Source organism: Camelus bactrianus, chromosome 11 (genome assembly GCF_048773025.1).
Source record: "Camelus bactrianus isolate YW-2024 breed Bactrian camel chromosome 11, ASM4877302v1, whole genome shotgun sequence".
NCBI lineage: Eukaryota > Metazoa > Chordata > Mammalia > Artiodactyla > Camelidae > Camelus > Camelus bactrianus.
Window position 1 is genome coordinate 28,875,429 of NC_133549.1, and position 26,736 is coordinate 28,902,164.

Genomic DNA, 26,736 nt, shown 5'->3' on the forward strand with positions numbered 1-26,736 from the left:
ATTCTTTTGACTTTACATTATTTTGTAAGATTCATCCATGTTATTTTATGTAGCCAAAGTTCACTCATATTCATTGATAACATAATTTACTTTATGACTGTCCCAAAATGTATTTATCCATTGTGATACTGATAGACATTTGAGTTATTACCAGTTCAGGGAAATTCTGGAAATTCTACATACATTCCTGTATGTATTTTGTGGTACACAAGGGCTTGTATTTCTGTAAGATATATAGAAGTTGAATCACTGGCTCATAGGATATGTGTATCTTCAGCCCCACTAGATAATGCTAAACAGTTTTCTAAAATGGTGCTATCAGTTTATACATCTTCAGTTTGAGAATTCTTGTTACTCCACGAACCTATCAACAGTTGACATTATCAGCCTTAAAATTTCTTGCCTGTTTGAAGAGTGTGTAGTAAAACCTCAGTGTGACTTTTTTTGTGTGTTTTTTCTAATAATTAATGAAGTAAAGTACCTTGTTTATATGTGTGTTGGAAATGTGAGCATCTTTTTTGTGGAGTTTCTTAGTTTTGTCCATTTTTCTGTTGGATGTGTGCTTTTTCTCATTGATTTATAGTTTCTTTTTATTCTTCATGGTTTCTTTTAACATACAGAAGTTTTAAATTTTAATATGGTCAAGTTTATCATGATTTGGATTTTATACAGATTTGAAAAACATGAACCAGAGAGACAGTGATCTAAATATATTTTATCCCTGAAATATCTGGTCTGTGTTGTGCAGATTCAGATGTTTTTACGCTCATGCTTCACAAGTAGATATTTACCAAAAACATTGCCTAAATTCTTTCATCCTTCCCTCTCCCTCAAATGTATTACATAGGTAGCTGTTTCTGAATTTTATATGTGGATATTGAAAGGTTTTCTGTATCTGTGTTACTTTGCATATGTCTCTGTATCATATTAGTAATATTGGCAGCCCCCTTCTTCTGGCAGTTAGTTTGGCTTTACACAGAGAGGGCTGAGACATCTTTCTCTTCCTTAAAGTGATGAAACGTTTAATAATTTATTAAAAGTGGAAAGTAGGCTACTTAAAATTCTAGTTATATATTCATGTACCTACAGAAGAGTTGAATTTTTGCTGATTATTTAGAACCTGTATATTTTACTTCTTGGATCATAAGACATCCACTAATGTCCTCTTGGTCTTTTTCTTTCACCCAAAGATCCCTCATGTCCATGATCCGGAAGCGATCCCACCCCAGCGGCAGTGGTGCTAAGAAGGAAAAGGCAGCTCAACCAGAAACAAGTAATTCTCACTACTTTTTAAGTTTACTTTTGAAGTTGATGGTGTACCGTTTTTCAACAATGCACACATTTGTTGAGTTCTCTAACTATGAGCAGACTGTTGGGGGAGAATTGTGAACTTAACAGCTAGCTATAAGAATGAACCAAAGAACAGTCATTGCCTTCATTAAGCTAACTGTCTAGAGCAGATAAACAGAGACACACACGTCACTGTAATGTGAGGTTTGCTGGGAAATGTGTTTTCATTAAGGGATGAGGTACTTTGGGGTGTAAAGGAAAGAGGGAGTAATTTCAAATGAGGGATCTGGGGAAAGGCTTTTTAGAGTCGATAGCAGGTGAACTGAGACTTTATCAAGCACCTACTGTGTACACTTCAGTGGCTGTGTACTGGAGATACAAGACAAAGTTACATGTGAGTTGGGGAGACAGGGAGCAATAAGTAATTACCAGTTCAATATACAATTATTTAAATATAATTTTTTATCAGCACTGTGGAGGAGTGATTATCAGCACTGATCTAAGAGATTATGGAGGTGGACTGCTGGTGTTAGCAAGTGATGTTTAAGCTGAGTACTTGTGGATTTTGGAAGTCAGGGTATTTATGGTAAAAGTAAATCACATAGAGGGGCAACAGATTCAAAGTTCCAACCAAAGTGGGGAAGGAGCTTGGCCTGTTAGGAAACTGAAAGTTGGTATTACTAGAATGTTGGGTGCAAGAGATAACTCTGCTAGGTAGAGAGGAGCCAGAATCTGAATACGTTGGTTTAGATTTTGATATTTATCCTAAGGACAGTAGAAGTTTTAAGTAGGGGTATAACATGATGAAATTTTAAAAATCACACTGGCTGCAGTGAGAGAGCAGAGAACAGACTGTAAGGAATGAGAGTGGGTGAGGGGAGAACCCCTGTTACTTACAAAGCATGGTGGCTTTGCCTGGTTCAAGCCCAGATGGGTGCAGACTTCTTGGCCCCCTTTTCCTGCCTCCGGGTCTACTTGCCCGACTCCAGCCGCTCTCATACCCCTGTAGTGCGGCGTTCTCACGTCAGGGGAATCATGACATTGTCCTACATCGTACCATGTTTCTGTGTTTCTCCCTGCATCAGAATACAATCCAGACCCTGTCATCTGCTTAGAAATGGTCCTCTGCCTTTACTTGAGCTTCATTTCTCATTACATCTGTCTCATCTCATGGCTGGACCATTACCTCTAAGCCCCCTGTGCATTTGTTCCTCTTTCTTCATTCCAGAATTGCCCTCCTACCCGTCCTCTAGCAAGGTGCTCTTCTGTTTCTACTTCTCCCATGCAGGTTTCAGGCATATGGTCTGTGTGTTCTGAGGCTCTTCCTTTTCTTCCTCTTATTTATTAGTGCCAGTAATTCAGAATGAATGGCTCATTACTGTGTGTTGCTATAGCAGTTTGCTTCAAATTTTGTTACTGTTAGGATTTAGTGTCCACCCCTGCCCACAGCCTCTGCTCTGATGTTTGAGTTCTTTCCACATTTCTCTCCCCCTAAACAGATGCAGACTCTTTAAGGGTTTTCTCCTCTCTGTAGCTTCTCTCAGCTTTCATGAATGTTGAATGAATCCAAGTTTAGACTTAGTCTTTTCTTTCTTAGCAAGAACCCTGCAGCACTATTATAAATGGAAGCAGTTTGATTTTATCTGTGTGAACTGAATTTCTGTGCCTCCTACAGCCCTTTGGAATCTATTCCTCTGCATAGTCATGCAGCTAAAAGGCAAATTCTGCTCTGTACAAGGCTTTGCAGGATTCAGAAGTCCTGCCTTCGGTGATTTGCAGGGCAACCGTATTCTTTGGGTGACTGGCTTTAAGCTTTCCCTGACACCGTAATTAAGATTAAAATTTTGTTTGTTTCGATCTTGTTTTGGGAAAATTGGCAAGTCTTAGAGGGTCAGGAGGGCTTAAAGGAGTAATTTACCCCTTGTCAGTAAATTGCATTATTAGCTCAACAGCACCCTCAAATTAAAAAAAAAAAGTCTTCTAGAACGTAACTCCCGTTGTTAGCGACCATACAGTTTTCCTCATGAAAATGATACTTCATTTACAGTTCATGAAATGTGGCAGCATTTTCTCCCTCATCCTTGAGCTACTGGATTGTTACTTTGGGAATCTAAGATGAGTTACTGACAGAGAAATTGCTCGTGAGATTTTTAAACTGGAGCCACCCTAAAATCACGATGCCTTAAATGATAGGTACCATATCCATACTTTGCTCTGTCTGGCAAAGTCTTGGTTTATAGTGTCTTGTTAATCATTCACATTAAAAAGCAGTTATTGAATGAATAAATCAACAGTGATTAAATGCATGATGAATGTCGAGCACCAAACACTGGGGTCATCTGAGACACTTTGGAGTTTGTGTTTATAATGTAGGAACCAGTCTTGCTGTCACAGTGTTTTCTAATGTTAGCATCGTACGACGGCTTCTACTACACATTTGGTATGCTTTTCATAGCTTATGAATGGAGAAACCTACATTGTTAGGTTATGACTCTTAAAAAGCTTAACTGAAAGGAAGTTCTGTGAAATATTTTAGAAGTAGTTTTTAAGGTCTAAATACAAGATATCATTACATACTTTGCAGTTAATAACTCTAATTTTCATAAGGATGCGTTTATTGGATGAGTTCTGAGATTTCAGAGGTTTGTCTGCTTTTTGTCATATACTTAGGTCATTAATTTGTTGATATTTTCTCACCTCAGTTTGTTGATCTATAGAATGAGGATAATAGTTCCTATTTCATAGAATTGTTTTGAGAATTATGTCTCACAACATGTAAAGGATTTAGAGTCATACCCAGAACATAGAAAATACTCAAAATGTTATCCAAAAAAAAAAAAAAAATTGACAAGGTACCAACCACCCTGCAGGGCAGAAGTCCTCATTCAGCAGGCTCTTACGATCATTGTAGGAAGGAAATTTTCTTAAATTTGTGAACTTAGGTCAAATCTAAACTTATTCAACCATGATGTGTTCTCTAGAAATTTTGTACATCATGGTGGCATAGGATTTTTTTTAATGCCTTTTAAAAATGTTACTGAAAGAGAAAAGTAAACCTGTGGAATTTAAAAATTCATTTTCATTTCCTCTAGTTAGTAGCAAAAGGTTTTATTGAGCAATAAGGTGATGGTTTTGTCTGTGGTTCTTTTTTTTTTTTTGAGGAACTAACTTATTTTTCAAGTGGGTCTTAAAATTTAAGCCTCAATTAATTACATGTAGCTTTCTGATCCAAGACTGACCTTGAAGCACTAACTCAAAGAACATTTGATTTTATTTTCCTGCGGCAGTTCAATAACATTAGACCCCTTGTCTTCATTTGTCCCTTTTCTTTAATCTTCAGTATCCTGCATATTTCTTTTGTCCCTCTGATTACATGCTTTTGTGAGACAATTACCAACTGCGTGATTGCAGAAAAGAATTACAAAACATACCATGAGCTCTCTGTAGGTGATTCTTGCAGATTTATTAGAACTGCTTAATAGTTCAGAAGTTCGTATAGATTGCTTTTTGCTAGTTCAAAAACAGGGTTGGTGAGAGAGAAAGCTTGTGCAGCTAACCTAGCCGTTGGCCTTGTATTGTGCCTGACTGAGTAGGGTCTCCGATAAGAGTGATTTCTTTTCCTTAAGACCAATTAAGCTTTTACATTTGAAAAAGACTGAGAAATTAAAGCCTGGTTTATAGTCTGTACACAATACAGATAGTGGCACTTCTCTGAATTATCACTATGATTCTGGCAAGCAAAAATAAGAAACTACTTTAAATTCCTGCTATGTTAGATGCTGCAGCAGATTTGAATGGTGTTGACCATAATTCTCCATCTGTCTGCCTTAATTAGTTTTTGTATGGTGCATTTAATTGGGTTTCAGTCATTCCTTCCAGAGCGCTAATCTGTTTGTAGGCGGTGTTCCTGTTGCCATGCAGCTCTTCCCAAGTCTCACTCAAAATGGCAGCCTTTCTGAAAATCAAATGTTTTTAATTCCCGGGAATAAATTTCATACTCACACCAGGTGCTAGAATCACAGATCTGGGTCTTATTTCCCCTGATTTTGAAAAGAGTCAGCAAAAGCACCGTGTAGTGTGTAACAGGTATTCAGATACTGATGAGTGGGTCAGTGAATGAGTGAGTGAAAGAATTTCTATCCATTGTCATTTTTTTCTGTCCCCTTGTTGATGGTTTTGAACCATCAGCAGAGGCTACCCGAGAAAATGCTACTTCAGGGCACATAGTTGATCAACCCACAGTTGTTTTCTTTCATTTGTTGGTGGATGAGTTCTGTCTTTGGTGCCACATCTCCCATGTTGCCTGGCAAAAGATACCTTTTTGACTTCTGGAGCTGAAAAGTGCTATTTGGATATTGACAAATTCGAATTTCTAGCATTTCAATGGCTTATGAAGATGACAGAACACTATTTGAAATCAAGACTGTCAGAAAACTTAGGTTATGTGATGTAGGCAGCGGTAATCCCATCATTGGGATGTTGCAGAGTCGAGGATAATGGAACCTTCTGGATTCTCTTAGTTGCTCCCCTCAGCATGTATAAGAGTGAAGCCTGCCATGTAGCAGAGAAGGAAGCCACGGTTTCGGCCTCCTTAGCGCAAAGCCCGACACGACTGTTAATTAGCTTGGGGATATAGTTGTGATTGCCTCCATTTAGAAGCCATCCTTTTGAAGCTTAATTACTTCTGCTCAAATTGTAAAAAATATTGACAGCCATTTAAACCCCAAGCTTTAGCAAGTCAGTCAGTAGGCAGATACTTGCTGAGTGCCCACCATATGCCCGCCCTACAATGTGGAGTCTATTAAAAATGCTAGTAGGAAGGTCTTTATGAAATATTTAAACTTAAATGTATTGGCTGCAGTGAGTTCGCTGGAGATAAACACAAGATCTAGAACTGTGTTAATGGTGATAAGTGTTCCAAAATGACTCAGTACTTCTTGGTCAGGCTGTTCTGTAAGAGACAAATTTCACTATTCCAGTCAAGAGGTTTCCGCTCACCTCACTTGCATTCATCTAATTGATCAGTATTTCAACAGCTTTATTGTTTTTGCAGCAAAAGATTGTAAAGGTTAGACAATAGACAGTTGAAATTTTTTTTATCAAATTTAGTTACTTCATTGCAGCCATTTCTGGATGTATGTTTTCTTTTAACACTGACAATTTTAGAAGACTTTAAAAAGGTTTGCTTAAGTGTTTCTTCCCATGTGATCCCTAAACAAAAGATAGCATTTTAAAAATAGATTTTACCTATTGGCTGCTCATCTTTTGCCTGTGGATTTCTTCCAACAAGTAAAAAGATCTCTTTGATCTTTTATTTTCTAATAGGCTTTTTGATAGTTATTCCTGCTTTGGGCTGATTTCATTGACATAGGATGTATTATGAGTTATAAAAACATCTTTGAGGCAAAGGTGAATGATTATTTGGGGTTAGGTACAAAGTTGGGTTTTTAAAGGCCAGGTCTATCATTATACTGACAAACGGAACAAATCCACTTTGTTTAACATACATGAGCCAATGGTGATTTCCAGGCTACAAATTATACCTTAAAAGTTTTAACTCTTATTTTTTGAAGCAAATCTTTTATTAAAAGATTTTTTTTATTAAAAAAAAAGTTAACTGTAGTAAATTGTTGGTGTTTTGTGACTGTCTGGAAAATGACTGTGGTTAATTATATAGTGCAGTATTTCTAAGTCAGCAGAAAGAGGAATTAGCTGTTTTCTTGTAGCATAAAATGATTTATGTGTGTATTTTTTGAATAGCTGAAGAAGTCACAGATCTGAAGAGGCAAGCAGTTGAAGAGATGATGGACAGAATTAAAAAGGGAGTTCATCTCAGACCGGTTAATCAGACAGCTAGACCGAAGGGGAAGGTATGGAATGACTAAATGGTTTTTCTCCCTTGATGTTTCCTTTTTCAAGTAAAAATTTGAAATTTGATGAATGTTCAAGGATAGAGATGAAAAGATTGTCAAATCTTGGGTGAAGGCTAATGTGTCATAAATGCCTTTGCTTCCATGTAAGCATGTTTCAGGAGGACTCTGGTTCATAGTAAACCTCGGTCACTGCAGAAAGTCCCATGATTGCAGAGTGCTGCCATGTCCTTGAGGGAGACACTGATGGGAACTCTTATACCAAACGGATAACCATCATCACATCCTTTGTTTCTTCAATTTTGGGGTCTTTTATATAAGTCAACAAGTGTTATTGAGTATCTACTATGTGCCAGGTTCTGTTTTAGGCACTGGGAATAAAGCAGTAAACAAGAGACAAAAATCCCTGCCTTCCTGAAGCTTGTATTTTCGTTTGTTGGGGTGGGGATCAAATAATAATATCAGAACAGACCTAAGACAACTTTTGAAAGATAGTGAAATTTAAATGATTGTTTTCATGAATATCACAAGCGTATGCCAGGTCACTTTGAGGAGAAAATCTTGTGTATTGGTATCAGCAGCTGTCTTCTAAACCAGACCACGGTGAGCTCCAGCTATGAGTCTATGGGAGCACCTGGTGTCTAGTTCAGTACTCCCTTCCCCTTGTATATCTGTCCCATTTAAACAAACCCAATAATTGAGTCTTTGACATTTTCCTTGAAAAATGTTTTTTCTTTACTCACTCTGATAAGGTGTCAACAGATTGATTCTCTTTCTTCTTCCTCTTCTTTTAAATCAGATTTTTTTGGTTCCTTCTTATTCTCAAGGATCGCCCCTTTTCAACTGCTTCAATGTCCCTTAGTGTCATGACTGTTCATTAGAAATTCTGCTGGGCTTTTAAAGTTGCCAGTTTGTCACAGGCAGGCAAGATAGCCGGGCAAAGCAGGGAATGGCCTTGATACGGGCTGTGCATGGAAAGGGGTTTGAAAGAGGGAACAAGTATTCCACTCCAAAAGAAGATTTACATCTAGTAAGATGGAAGCTTTGGCCAGCTACGGAGAGTAATTCAGTCTTGTGCTAGTGCTCTGAAAGCAACGGACAGAATTTAATCTGGACAAGAAGCTGAGTGTGTAGACAGTTGGGCACAACTCTTTCAGTGCTTGTGTCTGGTGAGTGAGTAACAGCACCGTTGTTGGAACTGGGGTCCTCGCACCCAGCCTCCCAGTATTTTTCCTCCACAAAATGCCCTCTCTGACTCACACGGTTGTCATCAAGGTCAAATGGAATGAAATGTGAAAACTCTTTAAAATGCAGGGTCTAAGTAGAACCTTAGAAAAGAATACATTTTTATGACTTTCATGTCAGAACTATCTCAGAAGGAATAAGCCAAACCAAACAATTACTAGAGAAAAATGCTGTGTCATAAAGAAATAAAATTAGTTTAGAAAGAAAAATGTTGAAAACTTCTGAAATCGTAAGCAGTATTCCGTTATGTACTTTCATTTTCAGAATATCACTTTGTCCTTTTTCTTTCTTGCCGTGACTCTCTCAACAGTTACGCATTATTTAAGGTCAATTCAAAATCTGGAAAACAACTGAACAAGGATCAGTGGACAACTGGTTCTTTGACTGGTAATCATTAAACTCTGTAGCTGTAGTGCTGAATGACCTGGTCAGTAACCTTTAAAATAAATAGTCAGTGCATGCCTTGGTACAGACCTCTTTCCCCAGTACCATCAGTGCTTTCCTGAAATGTCACTAGGTGTGAAAGTATGCATTCCAAGCTTTAAAGGGCTTGTGCAATCAAGGCAACTTGAGTGGCATGGCGGCACTTTTTTGAGTATGCCTTTAGCCAGGGCGTCTGTTCAAAAGTCACAGCTTGTCACTGAACAGTTTACCTGCAGAAGTCAAGCCTGCCTTGAGAATACTAATTTAACTGTGTATTTCCTAAATTCCTTGATGTTGTTGGTGGTGTTGATGTGGTTAAAATTAGTGTCTTAGAGCTTTTGACTGGCACTTGTGACTGGCACTGATGGCATGTGTATTTCACAGAAAACCAGGGCTTTGAAAGTTGAATGCCTCAGTCTAATTTGTATATGAGCAGCAAACCTCTCTCTCTCACTTTTTCTGTCCATTTAAAAAAAAATCAAAGTAGGATATTATTCTTTTGTTATCTTTTGAGAGGAAAGGATTATAGGTTGCCATTAATCACCTCCATTTCTGGATGAGAGAAAGATTAGCTTTGCCTCTTTTCTAGGAATGAGAGACCTAAGGGATTCCTTTCACTGTGTCTTGTAGGTTTTCCTCTTCATCTTGATCCTTTGTGAAAGGAAGTGGCACAGGGGAGATCAGAGATCTTTTTTAGCCATCTCTTCGTGGAGGGCCTCATGCTAAATTTTCCCTCCATTAAATTAGTTGAGGGATCCACAGAGACTGTTAGGTATTGTGGGGCAGGCAAGTATTACCCAGAATTTCATTTCAAATTATTCTGTTCATGGTGTAGCCAGGTGAGAACTGGGCTTGTGATCAAAACACCTGATTCAAATACAGTCTTCCTCAAGGTGTAACTTCCCTCATAAGTAAGAAGAAGTGATTGGACCACACACCCTTTGAGGTCTTTGGCTGCTGTGATAGCCGGTGATGCTAACATTCTTTGGTAAGCCGGGTTCTTTGCTGGTCCCTGCTCCGACTCAGCCCTGTTGTGAAATTCATGAACAAGACGCGCCAGTCCCCTGTAGGCTGGCCTTCGCCTAGAGCTGGCGGAGCTGAGAGAGGTTTTCTGCCCTGTCGCTTGCTTCCTGCTCTGCACTGCTGCCTTCCTCGTCCTCACTTGCTGGCGCAAAGCCAGCAATGAGAGTGGAGAAACGTGTATTGTAAAACATTCTGAATAATTTGGAATTCAGTCTTTGAACTCTAATGGTTACCACATCTTTTCTATGTATAGTGATAACAGGAGGTAACAAAATGATATTTCGAAGGTGGTAGCCTGAGTCCTTTTGCTTTGACTGTTACTTCTGATTCAACTCCCCATTGGGAGCACTAACATGTCTAATGAATTTTTTTCCTAACCATAAGACATAGACCTAATTAAAAAAAATATAGTCGATAGAGTATAAGCTGCCAGCACTTTTTCGTGTAAAAATCTTTGTTTGATACTTTAAAAATGAATTACTCAGTAATTTTTCTTCTTTTTAAAATTGTAGCCAGAATCTTCAAAAGGCTCTGAAAGTGCAGTGAATGAACTAAAAGGAATACTGGTAAGACTAGCTCTCAGTTTATTATTTAGTTAATGGGAAAATGAAAGAACATTTTTAAGATCCATTTTTAAGAATAATTGGTTTCGATATATTTCCATTTACAACTAGCCTCATTTCTTTTGATAGTTTATTCAATTGTGCTATGGATTTCTCTGTTGGGCGTGTTAGTAATGTATCAGTACTCTGCTGTTTCTCTTCTAAAAGAATGGGTCCACTTTCCCCCAAATCATTGTTTCCTGTTCTTGCCTTCCATTCTTTACATTACAGCCTGAAGATGAAGTGTCTGGTGAGATATGATCAGCACATGCTTATTAATAACAGAAACATAGTAGAAATATGATAAATAAAGTAGATAATGCTATAAATAAATCTACATGTAGATCATAGTAGATTTATTTATAAGTAAGTCTAGAACAAATAGAGACGATAATAATGGTATACCATATAGTAGTCTTTTGCATGCATAGTGCTTAACTTTGGGACATGAAAGTGGAATTCCAGGAGCTTAAATGTAAATCTGATCTTCTGCCCAATCACGTTAGCATCAGAGTCACAGTCTGCTTTTCTCATAGTTTAAAAAATCATTTGATGATAAATTGGAGAATAAAATAAAAGTTCCTTTCTTTGTTACTAATTTCATTTTCAAAAAGTGATTCACATCCATTGAAGAACATGCTTAATGTCCATCTCTAGTCATAGTTCTTCTTTCCAACGTATGAGCTTTTGCCAACAGAATAAATGAGTACTGCCCTGTCCAACAGTTTCTGTCAGAGACAAACGCCTCACTTAGAAAATGTTTCGGATGCTAAGAGCTCTGTTCTCAGCTCCTGTTATAGTCTCAATACCAGTTATTATGCACAGTAAGTCAGCAAACATGGGGGCGGAGGTGCAGAGCTAATATTCCCACGTTTGTTATTACTGTGCTAATTATGCATTGCATGCAGACATCCACATAATTGTGGTAAACAAAATTATTTCATCAAGCATGGCACAGTAGACTTAGCTCAGAATGGTTTATTTAGGTTGCTGTAGTTTTAGGTGAGTGGAATTAGCACTAAAGAGAGGGATATAACACTGGCTAACTGTGGTGGTCTACCTACAGAATAAAGTAATAAAGCCACCGAGAAATTATGTGGTTATTATCTAATGGATTCTTTGATGAGGAAGTTTTGTTGTCCAGTGTTCTATTAAGGAGAATGCCCTATGACAGTCCCTTTTTTGTCTCTACATTATGATGCTAATTCTTGTTCAGGAAATTGCCCCCCGGGGCATTCTGAGGTCCTCGGGTTATAGTTCTGATCCTCAGTGAAAGAGTAAACGACACTGAGTTTGTTCCAAAAATCAGGTTTATTTGAAAAATCAAGACGTCTACAGAAGATCCATATGATATTGATTACCAGGACCTCCCACTTCCTCACGATGCTGGGTGGTGGCAAGTTTGCTGAATTACAGCGCCGCCTTTAAAGATCACGTTCACTGTACAGTCATACTCACTATAGTTTTGTGCCACGCCAAGGAGAGAATTTGGTGAACAGATTTTTGTGAAATAATTGAAAAACTATAAAAATAGTCAAAACGTCTTTCTGCAACTTTTCCCCCATCTTCTTTTGCCCTGGACTTATCATTAGATTTCTCTACTTTATCCGATATTAATGTATCACTCATAGCTGTAACTCTGGAAATATTATTTGTTTGCATTAAATTTTTGTTTAAGTGGCACCCACAATGTTTTCCCCTACTTTTCTTTGCCAAATGGCAACTTTTCACTGCCCCCATAGAAGTTTCCTTTGAGGGATGATGGATGATTTGTAAATCCCAGTCACTTGGAGCCAAGAAACTATATAGCTTGTTTCAGGAGAAAGAGGAGGGAAGCCCCTGTCAGATGGGGCTCTACTGGTGCTTTTTGCTGGAGTTCGGACTACTAGGATTATCAAAATTAGTACCCAGCAAAGCCCATGACACCAACTTCACAGTTGTGGCACGTGAGAAACAAACATGAAAAGAGCATGAAAAGCCTCAGATTGTGTACCCAAGTGGAAAGTGAGCATCTGCCCAAAGAGATGCCAACAAGCCATGAAGGACTGTGTTCAGTTCTTTTGCAGGACAGGAGTAAACCCATTGTGGGGGGCGTTTCTGCTGAAATGAAAATGACCTGAGTTGTAAGCCTGCTGCTGAAAGTTAGTACACGGGGAGAAAGCACATCTCATGTCTGGGGAAGTTGGAAAACCTCACTATATTCTGAGTTGTACTGTTTTCAAGCCAGTTTTTAAAGTTGGTGTTTTATTTTTCCAAGTCTATTTACACTTAATTTTTAAAGCTGTGTATTTCGTAGATAAAAAAATATATAGCTCATTTCTCATAGTCACACGAGTTGGTTTTTGTTTTTTCGTTTTTGAGATTTTGGAAAACTGCTGAGTCACCCCAGCCATTAAAAAGTCACTCTAAGTGGAAATGACCATTTCTGAAGAGTAAATCAATACAGATTAATCTGAAAGTGTCTTCTCAAGTTCTGTTGCCTCTAAATCAAAGAAACAAAAACAACTTTTTAAAAAATACTCTTAGGTCTTCTTTTGAACATGTTCAGTTTTTCAAAATACCCAGGAATTGCTGAATAATTTTGCCCCCTGACAATTAGATTTGTCAGTTTTATGAACGTTTAACTAATGTGGGGACTGATATTGTTAAATGATGGAAGCAATTTGAAATAGAAATAGAGTACTCTTTTGGGCATTAGAAGAGCTAAGCTCAAGGTCCAGCCCTATCACTGACTTACTGTGGGACCTGGCCCCAAACCCAAAGGCTCACTGAATTCATATTCTCTTCTCTGCAAAGTAAAGGAATCGTGTATACCACATGGTTTCTAAGTTAACTTCTGATTCTCTAATTTTATGATTATAATATAAATAGATAATTAGGACAGTCTTGGTATTTTACCAGCTGAGCTCCTGAGTCATTTCAGTTGAGATCCTTGCAGAAAGAAACCTTTCCTCCATAATTGCCTCCATATTTAAAGTTTGCTCATATCAACTGGATCAGTCAATGAATGGAGGGAAAAGTTGGGGAGTCGAGGATTCGAACTTGGAAGATGGATTCCTTCAGTATCCGGTGTGATGAGAGGATAGCTCACCACAGTCAGGAATTTGGGGAAGTCATGCTATTATCCAAACGAAAACAGAGAATATGGTTAAAGATTAATTCTTCGGTAAAAGATATTTTTAGAAGGTTTATGTGTATGTAGATGTCTATACACAGACACACACCTTTTTCTTGAGTTAACTCCAGCTGTTGGGAATATTACACATATAGGAATAGCTTCTCTAATACATTAAAAAAATTTGTTTATCTGAATTGGTTTTAGTTCTGTTTTCTTTACCATGTCAGTGTCTGTCCTACCTTATATCAGTCTTTGATGAGTAGGTACAGATCTGCATTGTTAACTATTCAATAAGAAAACCAAATCATCTAATTTTTAAATTATAAAATAAACTATTATAGTGTTACATGTAAAATGATTTTTCTTTAATGTATTTTACGAATTTTTGCAATAAATTAAAAGCAGAAAGAGGTGCTTCCATGGGGGAAAGTATCAGATGCTGGATTAAAATATGAGCTTTAAGTATTTTACAGTCAGTTTTGGTTAGACAGCTGACAGAAGAATATGATCTCCTAATCTTGTTAGTCAGTCTTCCCCTGACAACAGACTGCTTTACTATAACTTTGTGCTGTTTGCGGGGGAAAATCACCTTTCTGAACCCAACAACATAATAACCTAAATCATACAAGGTTTGTAACTACCTAATTTTACAAGCTACTTTTTTTGTTTTATAGGCTAAAGAAGAAACATGAGTTACCATTTTAGCCTGTAGGATTCTTAGAATCCTTCAGGAAGTTGGCAGGGGGCAGGGGGCAGGATTAAGGCAAGCCCACAGAGAGCTGAAATGACAAAGGCTGGCCTGTTTGTTAGCCTTGGTGGACAAAGGCTGCGTTCTGACTCTGGCATGAAGTCTGGCAAGTTATACCTGACTTGGGGTCCTGATTTTCTCTGATCAAAGATTGTGGTTCTCCTGGCTTTTTATTTCTCAGCCTGTGGCATAGCTGAGGAGGGCTATTTCAAAGAAAAAGTGGGCATTTCTTATGAAAGAAAATGGACCACTTGTAATGGTGGGGTGCTAAATCCTTACACATAAGAGGAAATACAGCACCCAGTGTTCTGTACAAATACTTGACTGGTAGTGGAGATAGAAAACCACAGCTCTCCTTCCACAACATACTTCCTAGAGCAGCCAGGGCAGGGGGCCACTGCCGAGGTCTTTCTCTGTCGTCTTTAAAGTCAGTACCTTTTCAGCAGGAGCACAGCTTTATCTCTTGTTTCCTTCAGTGCCTTTGGGCCCTGAATAAAATGTTCACTGCCTTCTCTGTTACGAATATGAGATTACAGTGCCAGGCCCTTCCTTGTCTCCCTGGATGATTATGACCTTTCCTCTTCCACGATGAAGTCAAGTGTGCTCAGCACAGCACGTCTTTGGGTAGGCCACTGGAGAGCCTTATGTGCCTCCTTTGGCAGTCACGACACCATTGTCACCAGGTGTGCAGCCAGGGTCATTCTCTCTGAAGAATCAGCCACATTTTTCAGTGCTGCAAGGATTTGGGTTCAGTAACTCGTGGCTGCCATACCAAGATAATCTTCTAAGGTGAGTTCAATATATCTGTTTTCTTCTCCACGTGGTCAGTCAACACACATCAGAATCTTAATCACTGATGTGCAAGTACCTTCCCACCACTGAATTTCATGTAGTTAGCTCATCAGGAGGTGGTCTTGTGCTGTTCTTTTGATATGAAAGCTATCATCTTACATCATCAGTAGCATCTTCTTAAATGATCCAACACTTGTGTGTTGTTACCAATATGTACATTAAAAATATATATATAGCCAATTCATTTTATTTCCTAATTCCATTCAAATTCTGGTAATGTTTTGGTGGTTTGACTTTTATATTCTTTTGTATGTTGTATTAAGACATTAACCTTTTTGCTTTTGTTTTTGTTTTGTTTTCACTTTAGGGGACACTTAACAAATCCACTAGTTCAAGAAGCTTAAAATCCCTTCACACTGAAAACAGTGAAACTGAGTTAGAAAGGATTTTGCGTCGCAGAAAGGTGACAACAGAAGCAGATAGCAGTAGTAAGCTGGCTTGAATTCTCCACAGTCCTACTCTTCCTCTCTGAAACATCTTCCTTTAAGTCCTTTCTTAACATAAAATGGTCTTTTTAAAATTATTATTATTTTTGATGTGAATGAGAAGTACTGGATGGGCAGAGGTACTGATAGATACTCATGAGGGCTGTTACGTATTTTTATTTATTGGTATGTTTGTTTACAAATAGGAAATCAGGCTTTTATGGATCTGATTTGCTTAAGGCAAGATGCCCTTGTGTAAAGACATCCAGGTTGGGCTTTGGCAACAACGTAGCATTGAGTAAAGGCTCTGGAACCAGAAGGCCTGAGTTTGAATCCTAGCGCTGCCATTTACTAGCTGTTTGTTCTTTAAGCAAATTCCTCAATCTCTCTGTGCCTCAGTTTCTTCATCTATGAAATGAGGATAATAAAAGGACTGTCTGATAGGCTTATTCTAACGATTAAGTGAGTCAGTATATGAAAAGTGCTTAGCCCTGTGCCTGGCACAAAGCACACAATAATTAGCAATAATAGTAGTAATTACACATCAGTTACAGATGCAGAGAAATCATCTTTATTCTTCATTACCATTCAGTTTATTGTCTCTGCCTGTGCACCAAGTGAATGAGGAAGTCCAGCTCTGTCACTGACTATAAATGACCACCTGAGCATCTTGAGCTCACAATTTGCATTTGTGAAAATTCTGGGGAGGGGCAGGGAAGGGATTAAGAAGCTAAAACAGCACAACTGCATAGTGGGAGCAAATTACAGAGATAAGTTTGATAGGTTTGTTCCTCAGGTGTACTTGAATCTCTGAGATTTTTTTCTTCGGCACACAGAGGCTTCTGGGAACAGTAAAGATGAGGTCACAAAGTGGAGAAAGGAAGTTTCATAAGAGAGGCAGAGGCAGCCTGAGGTTTGCAGAACTCAAATCCGAAATGAGTTAGTATCCCCTCCCAGGAGCCAGAGAAGCACCTTTTTCTTTAGAATTTTTCTGATGGAGCTAACTGGTATTCCCTTGTTTTACCCAAACTGTGGCCTACAAAACTGACATTTCAAAGAGCAGCAAGTGCCCTTTGGAAAACAATCGACAGCTTAAACTGGATGCAATAATAATAATCAGTATCATCTCAAACATTAGGCTTTTTCTTTTTCTTTTTTTTTTTTCAAATATAAGAAAAATAAGAGCTCTGGCTAAGCTCACCCACTCTCCCTCCTTTTTTAATTGGCTTCAGTTGCAGAACAAGCAGCAGGCGCTGGTGTGTATTCAGAAACAGATCTTGCTTTTCTGCAAGGACAGGCTGTTTAAAGCTATCTAGTGTTGCAGTCGACAGTTATCCAAGGCAGAATAGAGCTGCTCTGAGGACTATCTTGAGTTCAGCTTCAGATTTATATTTTCAGAAATGAACTTTCTTGATCTTTCCGCCCTTTTCTGTTTACTGACATGTCCCTCTGCAACATGAGGTTTATCACAGGTAGGAGGGAAAGGACTTTTGAACCAGAATATTCAGTAATGTCACAAACTTGTTTGCTCAGGTGGTGTAGAAGAAATAAATGAGGAAGACAGACACTGATGCTGTGTGAGCTGAGGCTTCCCACTAGACCAGAGGGGGTCTGTGTCTCCCACGTGGAGTAAGGCTAACTAAGGATCATAGAATGGCTGAACAATTTTCCAGTCCATGTTAGATAGGTTTTTCAAATTGGAACTTCATTTTTGGAGTTCATATATTATACTGCTATAATACATCAGACATGTTCATATACAAACATAAGAATAAAATTCCAGAGCTTAATAGTAATGATCAAGGATTAGCTATTATTTTAGATTCTACCCACTAGTACTTTCCATTTTCGGAGATGATCTGACATTTCCTAAAGATAAAGAGACTCTCAAGTTTTGTCTTTTTTTTTTTTTTTTTTAGATGCACCTTTCAAGATTGTTCTCTAGCATAATTTTTTCTAGAAGTTCTAATTTTATTTGTACATTTGTGACATTTCTTAAATTGCTTTGTTTTAAAAGGATTCCTTCTGAAGTTTCAAGAAAGACATTAGAATCTTGCTTTTGAAAAAACTGTCTAGAATAGTATCTAACTGAAGATAGAAAAAAAGTAGTGATGGAGCTTAGCTTCAGAGCCCAGAAGTTTTAGATCGATATGCCAATAATTTCAGTAACAAGCCCTGTTATCATTTTTCAGTCCTAGCCCAAAGAGTAGAAAAGACCAAAAAGTAGACAGCCAAACCCTTTGCCACTTAATTTTTATAATCTGTGTAATCTTTGTATTTTAACGGAAATAAATCCACTTACTTCTCAATCACATTAAAATGAAAATGTTCATAAAAGCTGTTTAATGCTCAAGAAGCCTTCATGAGCCTTTTAAAAAGAGCCTTTTGACAACATTCCATTTTCTGTTTAAAATCAGAGCTGAGTTTTGGGAAGAATTAACTCTTGAGAGGCCAAATGGTTCAAGTAGGGCTGTCAGAAAGCCATACTCTGTAAGAAGTAGAGTTTTCACAATTCCAGTATTACTAAGGACTCTGCTTAGTTGAAGGAACCATGGCCTGGGGTTATGGTTTGTTAAAGGTCTCTACACAATTTCTCAGCATGGTCCTGATGCAGTGAAAAGCAGTAGTACCACCGAAGCAGGGGAGATTTCTAATAAGAGCATTTTCCAGCATGCTCTTGAAATTTTAACAAAATTTGGCCTTTTCACTTCCTGAGGGATTTTCAGCTAATCTGTTTTTCAGGACCATATTAACAAGCATCGAACAGAATTATTAAACTTGAGGTATGTGTTTGGTTTTAAGGTCCAACTGGAATATTAGCCACCTCAGAGTCCAAATCCATGCCAGTGTTGGGTTCTGTATCCAGTGTAACAAAAAGAGCCTTGAACAAGAAAACTCTGGAGGCAGAATTCAACAGCCCGTCCCCCCCAACACCTGAACCAGGTGAAGGGTCGTGTAAATTGGAAGGATGCACAAGTTCCAAGGTTACATTTCAGTAAGTAATGATGCTCTTTACTAAGTAGTATGTAGAAGAATCTGTGATGACTAACTTGTGTGTTACTTTGCTTATTTCTCTTGAGAGAGATTTTGATTTGGCTAGCCAATAAATAACTCTTCTTCCTCCATTTGAGGAGCCAACTTTTGATTCCAGGCTCCTAGCTTAGAGGTCTTATTCTGATGCAAAGCAGACACGTATGAAGAGAATCCCTTCCCTTAAACTGGTTTGGTAATCAGGTTCTTCTTCTACGCAAAGAATTGACTTGGATGATCCTTGTTCAGCATCGGAAGACGCTTAATCATTCTTTCAAGATTAAATACTTAGATCATCCCTCTTAATGGTCTTTCATGAGCAGCCAAGGAAGATACTAGATCTTCAAACGTACTTTGAAGGGTACGTTTTTACAACCTTATTTTCCGGTTCTCAATTAAAGATATGCCTTAATACTGCTCTATCCTGAGATTGAAAACATGCTATGTGAAGAGTTACTACATAGACTGACGTGAAAGTGGTACTTTGATTGTCAAAGAGTTAATCCTGCTGCTGAATGTGTTTCAGACAGATCTGGTGGAGGATCAATTTGTTTTATAACAATGGCAAGCTCTTTTTGAAATTAGTCTAGTTTTGCTTTAGTTCTCTTGCCAGGATGTCAGCTGGTTTGTCACATAAAGAAAAGGAAGGGGTGAGACAAATCAGATCAGCGAATATTGTAATCACGGTTAATTAAACCTCTGATTTCCTGTTCTATCAGGAGAGAAAGAACCCTTTTTTTGTAGCTCTACCTGCCTTAGTTTAAAAGGTGAAGCCTGGACAAATGAAGTTGAAATTCAATTTAGATCTATTTTTGCCAACTGGTATTTTCTTCCACTCTTGCATTTCTCTTATTGGTACTATTAACTTTTTTTTTTCCTCTTTCGGAATGAATGACCTTCTTTGCTGATTTACAGTTTTATCTAATTTCATTGTGTTTAAAAGCACATTTTCTCCTCCAGTCATGTTTCTTTCTTTTGACTGGAGTCATCTGAACCGTTCTTACAGAAAGATGATCTATATTCATTCTTCATCTTTCCTATTAAATTTGTTTAGCACCTAATTTGACATCAACAATCTGGCTACATTTGAACCAATATCTAGACACAAAAGCAATTTGGCTGACAAGTTAGTTCCTGAGAAATGCTTCAGTGTGCGTGTATAGATTTTTTTTTCCTTTACCATTTTACACAGATAATCTTAATCAGAAAATACTGCAACTCCTTCCTCCTTTTGTCTGCCTTTTATTCTCCAAAAGTAAGTGGAAATTACATTTCCAAGAAAGGAAATGAAATAATTGCAGGCCCAAGGTCTGCAAAATGTGTGCTGAATTCAGTGAAAAGGATCTGTGTGTTGACAGACACAGTCGTTAGATGCCATAAAGGCCTATGTGAAGCTCAATTTATTTCTCATCTTGCTTGTTCAATGACTGCTTAAGAGACACATTTCAATTTAATTTATCTACTTAAAGCACTAATACAAATACTCTGTGCTGCTGTATTAACTTTTAAACTTGGTAACCTAATGCTTGATTATTCAGTTCTTGACATTCTTTAGCTGAAATAACTAATGCTATGCATTTTCATATTGACAGTCATTTAGCAAAGCAGAATGCCTTTCTGAAAATGTGTTTTTTAAGTATAATTAGACTATCCAAATGAATCCAAGTAGTCTGTGAATGTACATGGTAATCATTCACTTCCCAGACAGACATGCTTTATTCATTCGTGTTTAAACCTAGCTTTTTAACGAGTAAAGGAAGTTTAACTTAACGTAGCTGTGTGTAAGCTTTAAAAGTAAAAACTCATGTGATTTCTCAGGATCTCCTGAAACTGGTTTAGCTACGGGAATGAGAGGGGTTATTTTCAGGGCTGTTTCTGGCTGGCTTTGACTAGTAAGTTCACTGTGTTCTACTAACCATAAGCAACCACATTGTCTTACCTCATAGACCTGAGTTGTCAGGGTGCTTTGAAGTGAGCTCAGCAATTAAAAAGTGAAATGTTTCCTTTACTTTTAAAAGGTGTCTTTGCACACTAGTAGTGGCACCTTTATTTTAATCTGTGGCAACACTACCATGGTGTTTTTCAGGGGCGTGGCACTGTTGGCCCTTGACAGGGAATCAGGGTCAAGAGAGGATACCAATCACAGTAGCCTTTAATAGTACGTTATTGTGTACCGTGTGCACACGCGTGCACACACGCACATCCCTACCATTCTTACACTCCCTTCCGCCCTTTGGCCTCCCAGGCTAGGTATCTTCCACCCCAGCTCTGCTTTTGCTTTCCCCTCTGCCTCGTGTGCACTCTCTTGCCTCCATCACTTCTTTGCTCAAATGTCATCCTTTCAATGAGGCCTACCTTGACCACCCTATTTAAAATTGTAACTCATCTCCTCCCAAACTGATTCCCCCTTACCCTACTCCATTTCCCCCATAATAGTTATCTTCTAACATATTGTATGCTTTATTATATATAAGCTGATTTTCTCTCTTCTCCTGCTAGAATGTAAACTCCATCAGTGCAGGAAATTCGTTGTCACTGGTGTATCTCAAACACTTCGAAAAATTCCTCCCTTCTGATAGGCTCTCAGGAAGTACTTGTTGAATAAATGAATACATTTTTAGTATCAGTAAAACAGCAGAATATCAATTAATTAGAATACTCAGTTAACCAGCATTCCCCCATTATGCAGCAGTCACACATATACACAAGTTAAAAATTAGAGATTTTGGTTGTTTGTTTGGCTTACTTGGTTTTTTAAACATTTTTTTTTAAATGCCCAAGATTCATTTACATCCAGCTCACTCTTGCATTTCTTCTGCATCTTTGTGCCTATACAAGATAAAGTTATCAGAGACAACAAAATACTCAGTTGTAAAAGAAAGATTCAGCCATGCTTATTTGATTGGCCTCAGAGGGACAGGAAAGTTTGCTAACCTACTAAGAAACCTTTTAAAGTAAAGATAGAAACAAAGATGTTTTTTGTATATGATATTCACTTAACCAGAAAATTAAAGAGCATCAAGTTATTCCTAGAAGGTTTTTTTCCCTTTTAATAAATTCCTAAAATCAACATATGTATGTATTCCAAATAATTATGTAACTCTTGTCTGGTAAATTATAGAGCCAGAAATACATGGATTTACTTCCTGGGGACCTATGAGATGGCAAGAGACACCTTTGAGACTTAATTGCAAGGATTAATTAAAATTAACATTCTTGTCACCAGCCTAAGCAAGCAAGGTGTTTTTTTTTTAAGAAAAAAGCAGAAAAAGAAAGGAGAAGATTATCAGGACTTGGAGAAACCTAATTGTTTTTATTTCTCTTTTAATAATAGCTTTAGAAATATTTGTGTCCTGTTAATTATTTCTAATAATTGTATACTATCTAAAAATATCTTAAATCTAACAGTAAACTTGAATTTCATTAATTCTGATTGACTATTATTCAGATAGGAATTATGGTTATAATCTAATTTATGCTGTCAGAGGTAAAGAGCTGAGCAAGCAAATGGAGAGCGTAAGCCTAATTTTTACTTTCTTTCTCTTTCCTGTTGATCCAGAGTAATCTGACAGTGTGAAAATAGAGTAAGACTCATTGATTGAAGCTGATCAATGGCTGGGATTGTCAATATAAATGAGGGAAAATTCCAAATTATTGAATTTCTAAAAGACAAAACTATTTCATTACTTTCAGACGGCTACAGTGCCTGGAAATAGGCTGCGTGTTTCACAGGGTCAGAAAGACAAGAATGTATTTTCACCAGTAAAAGCCTGTAGACTGGACAGGGGAACAACAAGGAAGCACGGTGTGATCAGTTTTCCAAACCAGTGTCTTCCCGTGTATGCACAGGGTGACAGGCAGCATCAGGTTATTTCCAGAACTCCAGCTCTACAATCAGATCTTGGGTTTGCTATGTATTGTCTTTATGACCTTGGGCAAGTTATTTAATCAAAGACTGTTTCCTCCTGTGGAACGTGAGGGTAGTGATACCTACCTTGTAGGGTTGTCATAAAAATTTAAAAATATATGAAAAGTATTTCAATAAATTCCTTTTCTATCTTACATTAAAATTATAATTCTGGGCCCCTACTGGATTATCAAGGACAAAAGTTAGAGTTGAAAGCTTAGGTGCTGGGTACCTGGCTTACTGACTGGGCCAAGTTTCTGTGGGAAAATCATGTAGCCTCTGTTTTGTTTTCTTTTTGTTGTGCTGTTTCTTATCTAAAATTGAAGAAAGTAGATTAAGCACCCTCCAGAGCCTCTTTCAGCTCTAGAACCCCAGTAATTCCTCACAAATGTGGTTACTTGATAAAGATGTTCACAATTAAGATAAAGAACAAGAGTTAAGCACGTATTTTTTTACCCCCAACGTGTTTCTCAATACAGATTTACAGTAAAACACACACCAACCTAGAAATGTAAAATAATTAGTTTTCAGACTATATCGTAGCAACTTTTAAGTCCAGATCAAAATGATTGTTATCCTTTAGGGTCATACTCTCAGGGGTCAGGATACTCATTCCAACCCTGTCACTATTGCTATTGCTTTTACACCTGTTTGGATTAGAGATCCCTGACCACAGAGGAAATAAATTGGACAGTCTTTCCTGTCTTGTTTATTTTGCATTGGAAAAAGTGAGTGAGAAGTAAAGAGTGCTTTAGACCCACCCTGCTGGTCCTATAAAAGAATTAGTGTCAGTGTTTATTTTGGTCAAAAAATTACGTGGCCCATTTTAATCACTATATGTTCAACATATGTTTCCAGATGACTTTGGCTTTTGCAAATGGGTTCAGTTTTTGGAAATAGCTGTCAGTTTGCCACCATTGCAGATACATTTTAAAAAATGTGACACAGACACTTGACATGTCTCCCAACCGCATACACAGACTACTACTGTGCAATATAGTTAAGCCAAAGCTTGCTTCTTTAACTCCAGTTAGGTTTAGTTCCAAATTTACACATTCTGGTGTGTTAACAGGTAACTAGGAAATTAATATTTCAGAAGCAAGTATAAGTTGAGCAATGAGTAAGAAAATGCAGTATAGCCAGATATGGGTAAAGTTGTCTCCCATTTTAGCCCTGTGGGAGGTACATGAGACATGATAGCTGTTATCAACAGGACACAGGAATCTGATGATCTTAACTGATGAAGGTGGAGTAAATTGGGAAAACAGTTGGCGGTAAAAAGCCTCCACTGTATGTTTTTTTAGTTAATATTTTCTATTACTCTTCATCAATATATATTAATATATATATTATAAGAACATTCATCCAAGAGAAAATGTGTTTAAATTGCTATAGGCCAGATGTCTACGTTGGTCATAGATGGAGGCTGTGGGTAATAGAGCCAGTTTCTAATTTGGAGGTTCAGGATTTTGGAATTTGCGTCTGTGATTTTTTTTTTTTTTTTTTTTTTTTTTTGTCGTTACTGACGTTTCACTAACATTTAAGCTAGTACTTTCATGCGTTATTTTAATTCTTCTGAAGATATAGATTGGACATTATCTTCATTTTACAGATGAGGAACCTGAGGCTAGTGTCATAAACTGTGCCCAGAATTCTATTCTTAATTGACAGTTGAGCCAGATTTCATTTGAACCTTTTTCATTCTAACTTCAAAGCCCATGCTTTTGGACTGTAGCATACTGTGTTGGGTGTTACTCAGAGCTTTAGCAATGGAAGGGAAGAGAATGTCTGTAAGGTTCCTCCTATAGGAAGTGGTGATTCTGTAGTTAAATTGCTCCATTTGCCCTGTGGTGCTCATATCCTGCTCCCCTGACCCTGTGTACTCATAGATAGTGTCATGTCTTCCTTTCTCCTTCCTCTTCCTACGGCTAACCTAAACAATTAAAATATCTTTTGCCAAGGGAAGAAAATGTTAGCCAATAAAACAAAGTATTCAGGAAGGGGAGCCAATCTGAATTAGTAAGAAGACTTGAAAGAGTAGTTGGAAAGAAATTGTTTTAATGTTTTTCATGTCAAATGTCCTGATAAAGGAGCACGCTCCACAAATAAACTTTGGAATTACCGTATTTGAATACCAGTTTGGCAGGGAGGGTACAGCTCAGTGGTAGAGCACGTGCCTAGCAAACACGAGGTCCTGGGTTCAATCCCCAGTACCTCTATTAAAAGACATAAGTAAATAAATAAAAACCCAGTTACCTCACCTCAAAATAAAAAATAATAAATTTAAAAAAATAAAAAAGAATACCAGCCTAAGCTACTTTAGTCTTTGGCATAAGTTTTATTTACACATTTTTTAGTTTTTGACGTTTCAAACATGCTGAAGAAGTTCATTCCCAGAAGTCAAATAGTTTGAAAATATTTGTTCTCATTGGTTGCAAAGGTGTTTCCCTTAATGATGTATAATATGATAATATAAAGATGAATCACTGTGAATACAGTTGTTTCAAAAACATACATTCTACAGCCCCAAATAAACGTTATTGTTATATTGACTTTATGCTTTACCTCCATGAGTCAGCTCCATCTTTGGTCAATTACCAGTTAGCGCCTTTGAGTTTGTGCTTAAGGTTCCATTGGTCACCATATTTTAGGACATCTGTGTTATAAGGAAAGGCAGGACAAGTGGGCCTGCAGTATGAGGAAAGAGGTAAGCAGATTACAAGAGTTGTGCATCACAGTCAGGCAGAGGCCGGGGAGTATCTTGTGTTCTCTCCATCTTGCTTTTTCGTCTCTGAACAGTCTCCTCTAGAAGTGGCCTACCTGTCTGTGTTGAGCTTATTCATCCACGTTCACTTTTTCTGTCAGTCACTTTCAGGAAGGTGAATATCCTCCTGATAGTTACAATTAAACGAGGCAGTCAGTCTCAAAGGTGATTTTTCTTTTCTTGTAGTTACATCTCTAAAACCTTGCTTCAAAGGGGAAAACCCAGTTTCTCTTGTAATTGGTGTGGTTTGCAGTGATTTCATAGCTGTGTCCTCATCTCTTGGTCATTCTCAAAGGTGCTTCTAAGCCACAATTGCCAGAGACCCTTCCAGTCAACACCTCTCTATTCATTATGCTTTTCTTCAACTTCAGATTTTCCCCAAACTCTAAGCTTTATCAAACTCTTTAAAATTTCCCTTTTAACCATTAGACAGGCAGCTAGCTTGCCTTTTTTGTTTGGGAGGTCAAAATAGGTCACATTGTGCCCTGGAAGAATTTAAAAAACAAAAACCCATGTAGCAATTACAGGACTTCAATTTCAAGGGAAAAATAACCGTTTCCAGTGAAACCATTTTTATTTTGATTTGCATTTAATCCCTAGATCTGTGGTGTCTCTAAATACATGTGACTTTTGACCCCACACAAATTTATTTTTATAAGAATTCATCTTGTTTGAGCCATTAACTGAATACCAAAGGGTAGTTGATAAAAGATAAATTTTAGATGTCTCATGGTTAGAGTAATCAGTCAAACGTTTCTGTGAAAGAAAAAACTCTAATTGCCTTTCAGGTTTTGAACTAAAAGTAAGATTGATTTTATCATCGTTTGACCTCTCACTGGTCTCTTCAGTTTTTTTTCACCCATTATTTCTAGTAAGAAACTAATGTAGAAAAATGAAACTGAAAAGTATTGCTCTTCTGGATTGGAGACGGAGAATCTGAGCTTTTGAAATATGTCACCAAATAGAAACTGAGATTCTTAACTTACTTTTAGGGAACCTTGGCATAAAATTACTCTCTCAAATATTGATCTCCCCAGGAAATTAATTTGGTTGGTCATGTAAGTATACCATAAGAGAAATCTGGGTCAACATTTTGTTGAAATGGCGAGTAAAGAAGTCCTTTTAGTCCCTGTGGTGGAAGGAGTGGGTTTTCTTCCTGTTCTCTACCATTTCCTCCCCTCCTCCGCTCCTCTTTTCTCTCCTTTTGTGCATGTGTGTGTGCGTGTATTTGCATGCATGAAAGGAGAAAGGAGGGCACCTTCCTTGTACTTAGTAAACATTGGTTTCTGAGAAGAGACTACGAGGTAGCAGAATGAACTGCATGCAAGTTACTGCTTAATCTGATGCTGTTATACAATTAAAGGATTTGCTCTGCTCTCAACTGTAATCTTAGTACTGCTGAATTGTGTACTGACACTGCAGGAAACAGCTCTGCTCAG

General features: G+C 37.7%; 1 protein-coding gene across 4 annotated transcripts in view; it reads left to right on the top strand.

Annotated features, from left to right (window-relative positions):
• The window catches only part of SHTN1 (shootin 1), a 90,677-nt gene that overhangs the window by 55,405 nt on the left and 8,536 nt on the right, over positions 1 to 26,736 (top strand). For 3 of the 4 annotated variants that reach the window (XM_010969854.3, XM_045506574.2, XM_010969855.3), the window contains 5 exons: positions 1,191 to 1,273; positions 7,051 to 7,160; positions 10,364 to 10,417; positions 15,479 to 15,599; positions 18,399 to 18,591. In XM_010969854.3, coding sequence (XP_010968156.1) covers positions 1,191 to 1,273; positions 7,051 to 7,160; positions 10,364 to 10,417; positions 15,479 to 15,599; positions 18,399 to 18,591 — 561 coding nt within the window. The remainder of the gene's footprint in view (positions 1 to 1,190; positions 1,274 to 7,050; positions 7,161 to 10,363; positions 10,418 to 15,478; positions 15,600 to 18,398; positions 18,592 to 26,736) is intronic. The other variant, XM_045506577.2, reaches the window with a different exon arrangement.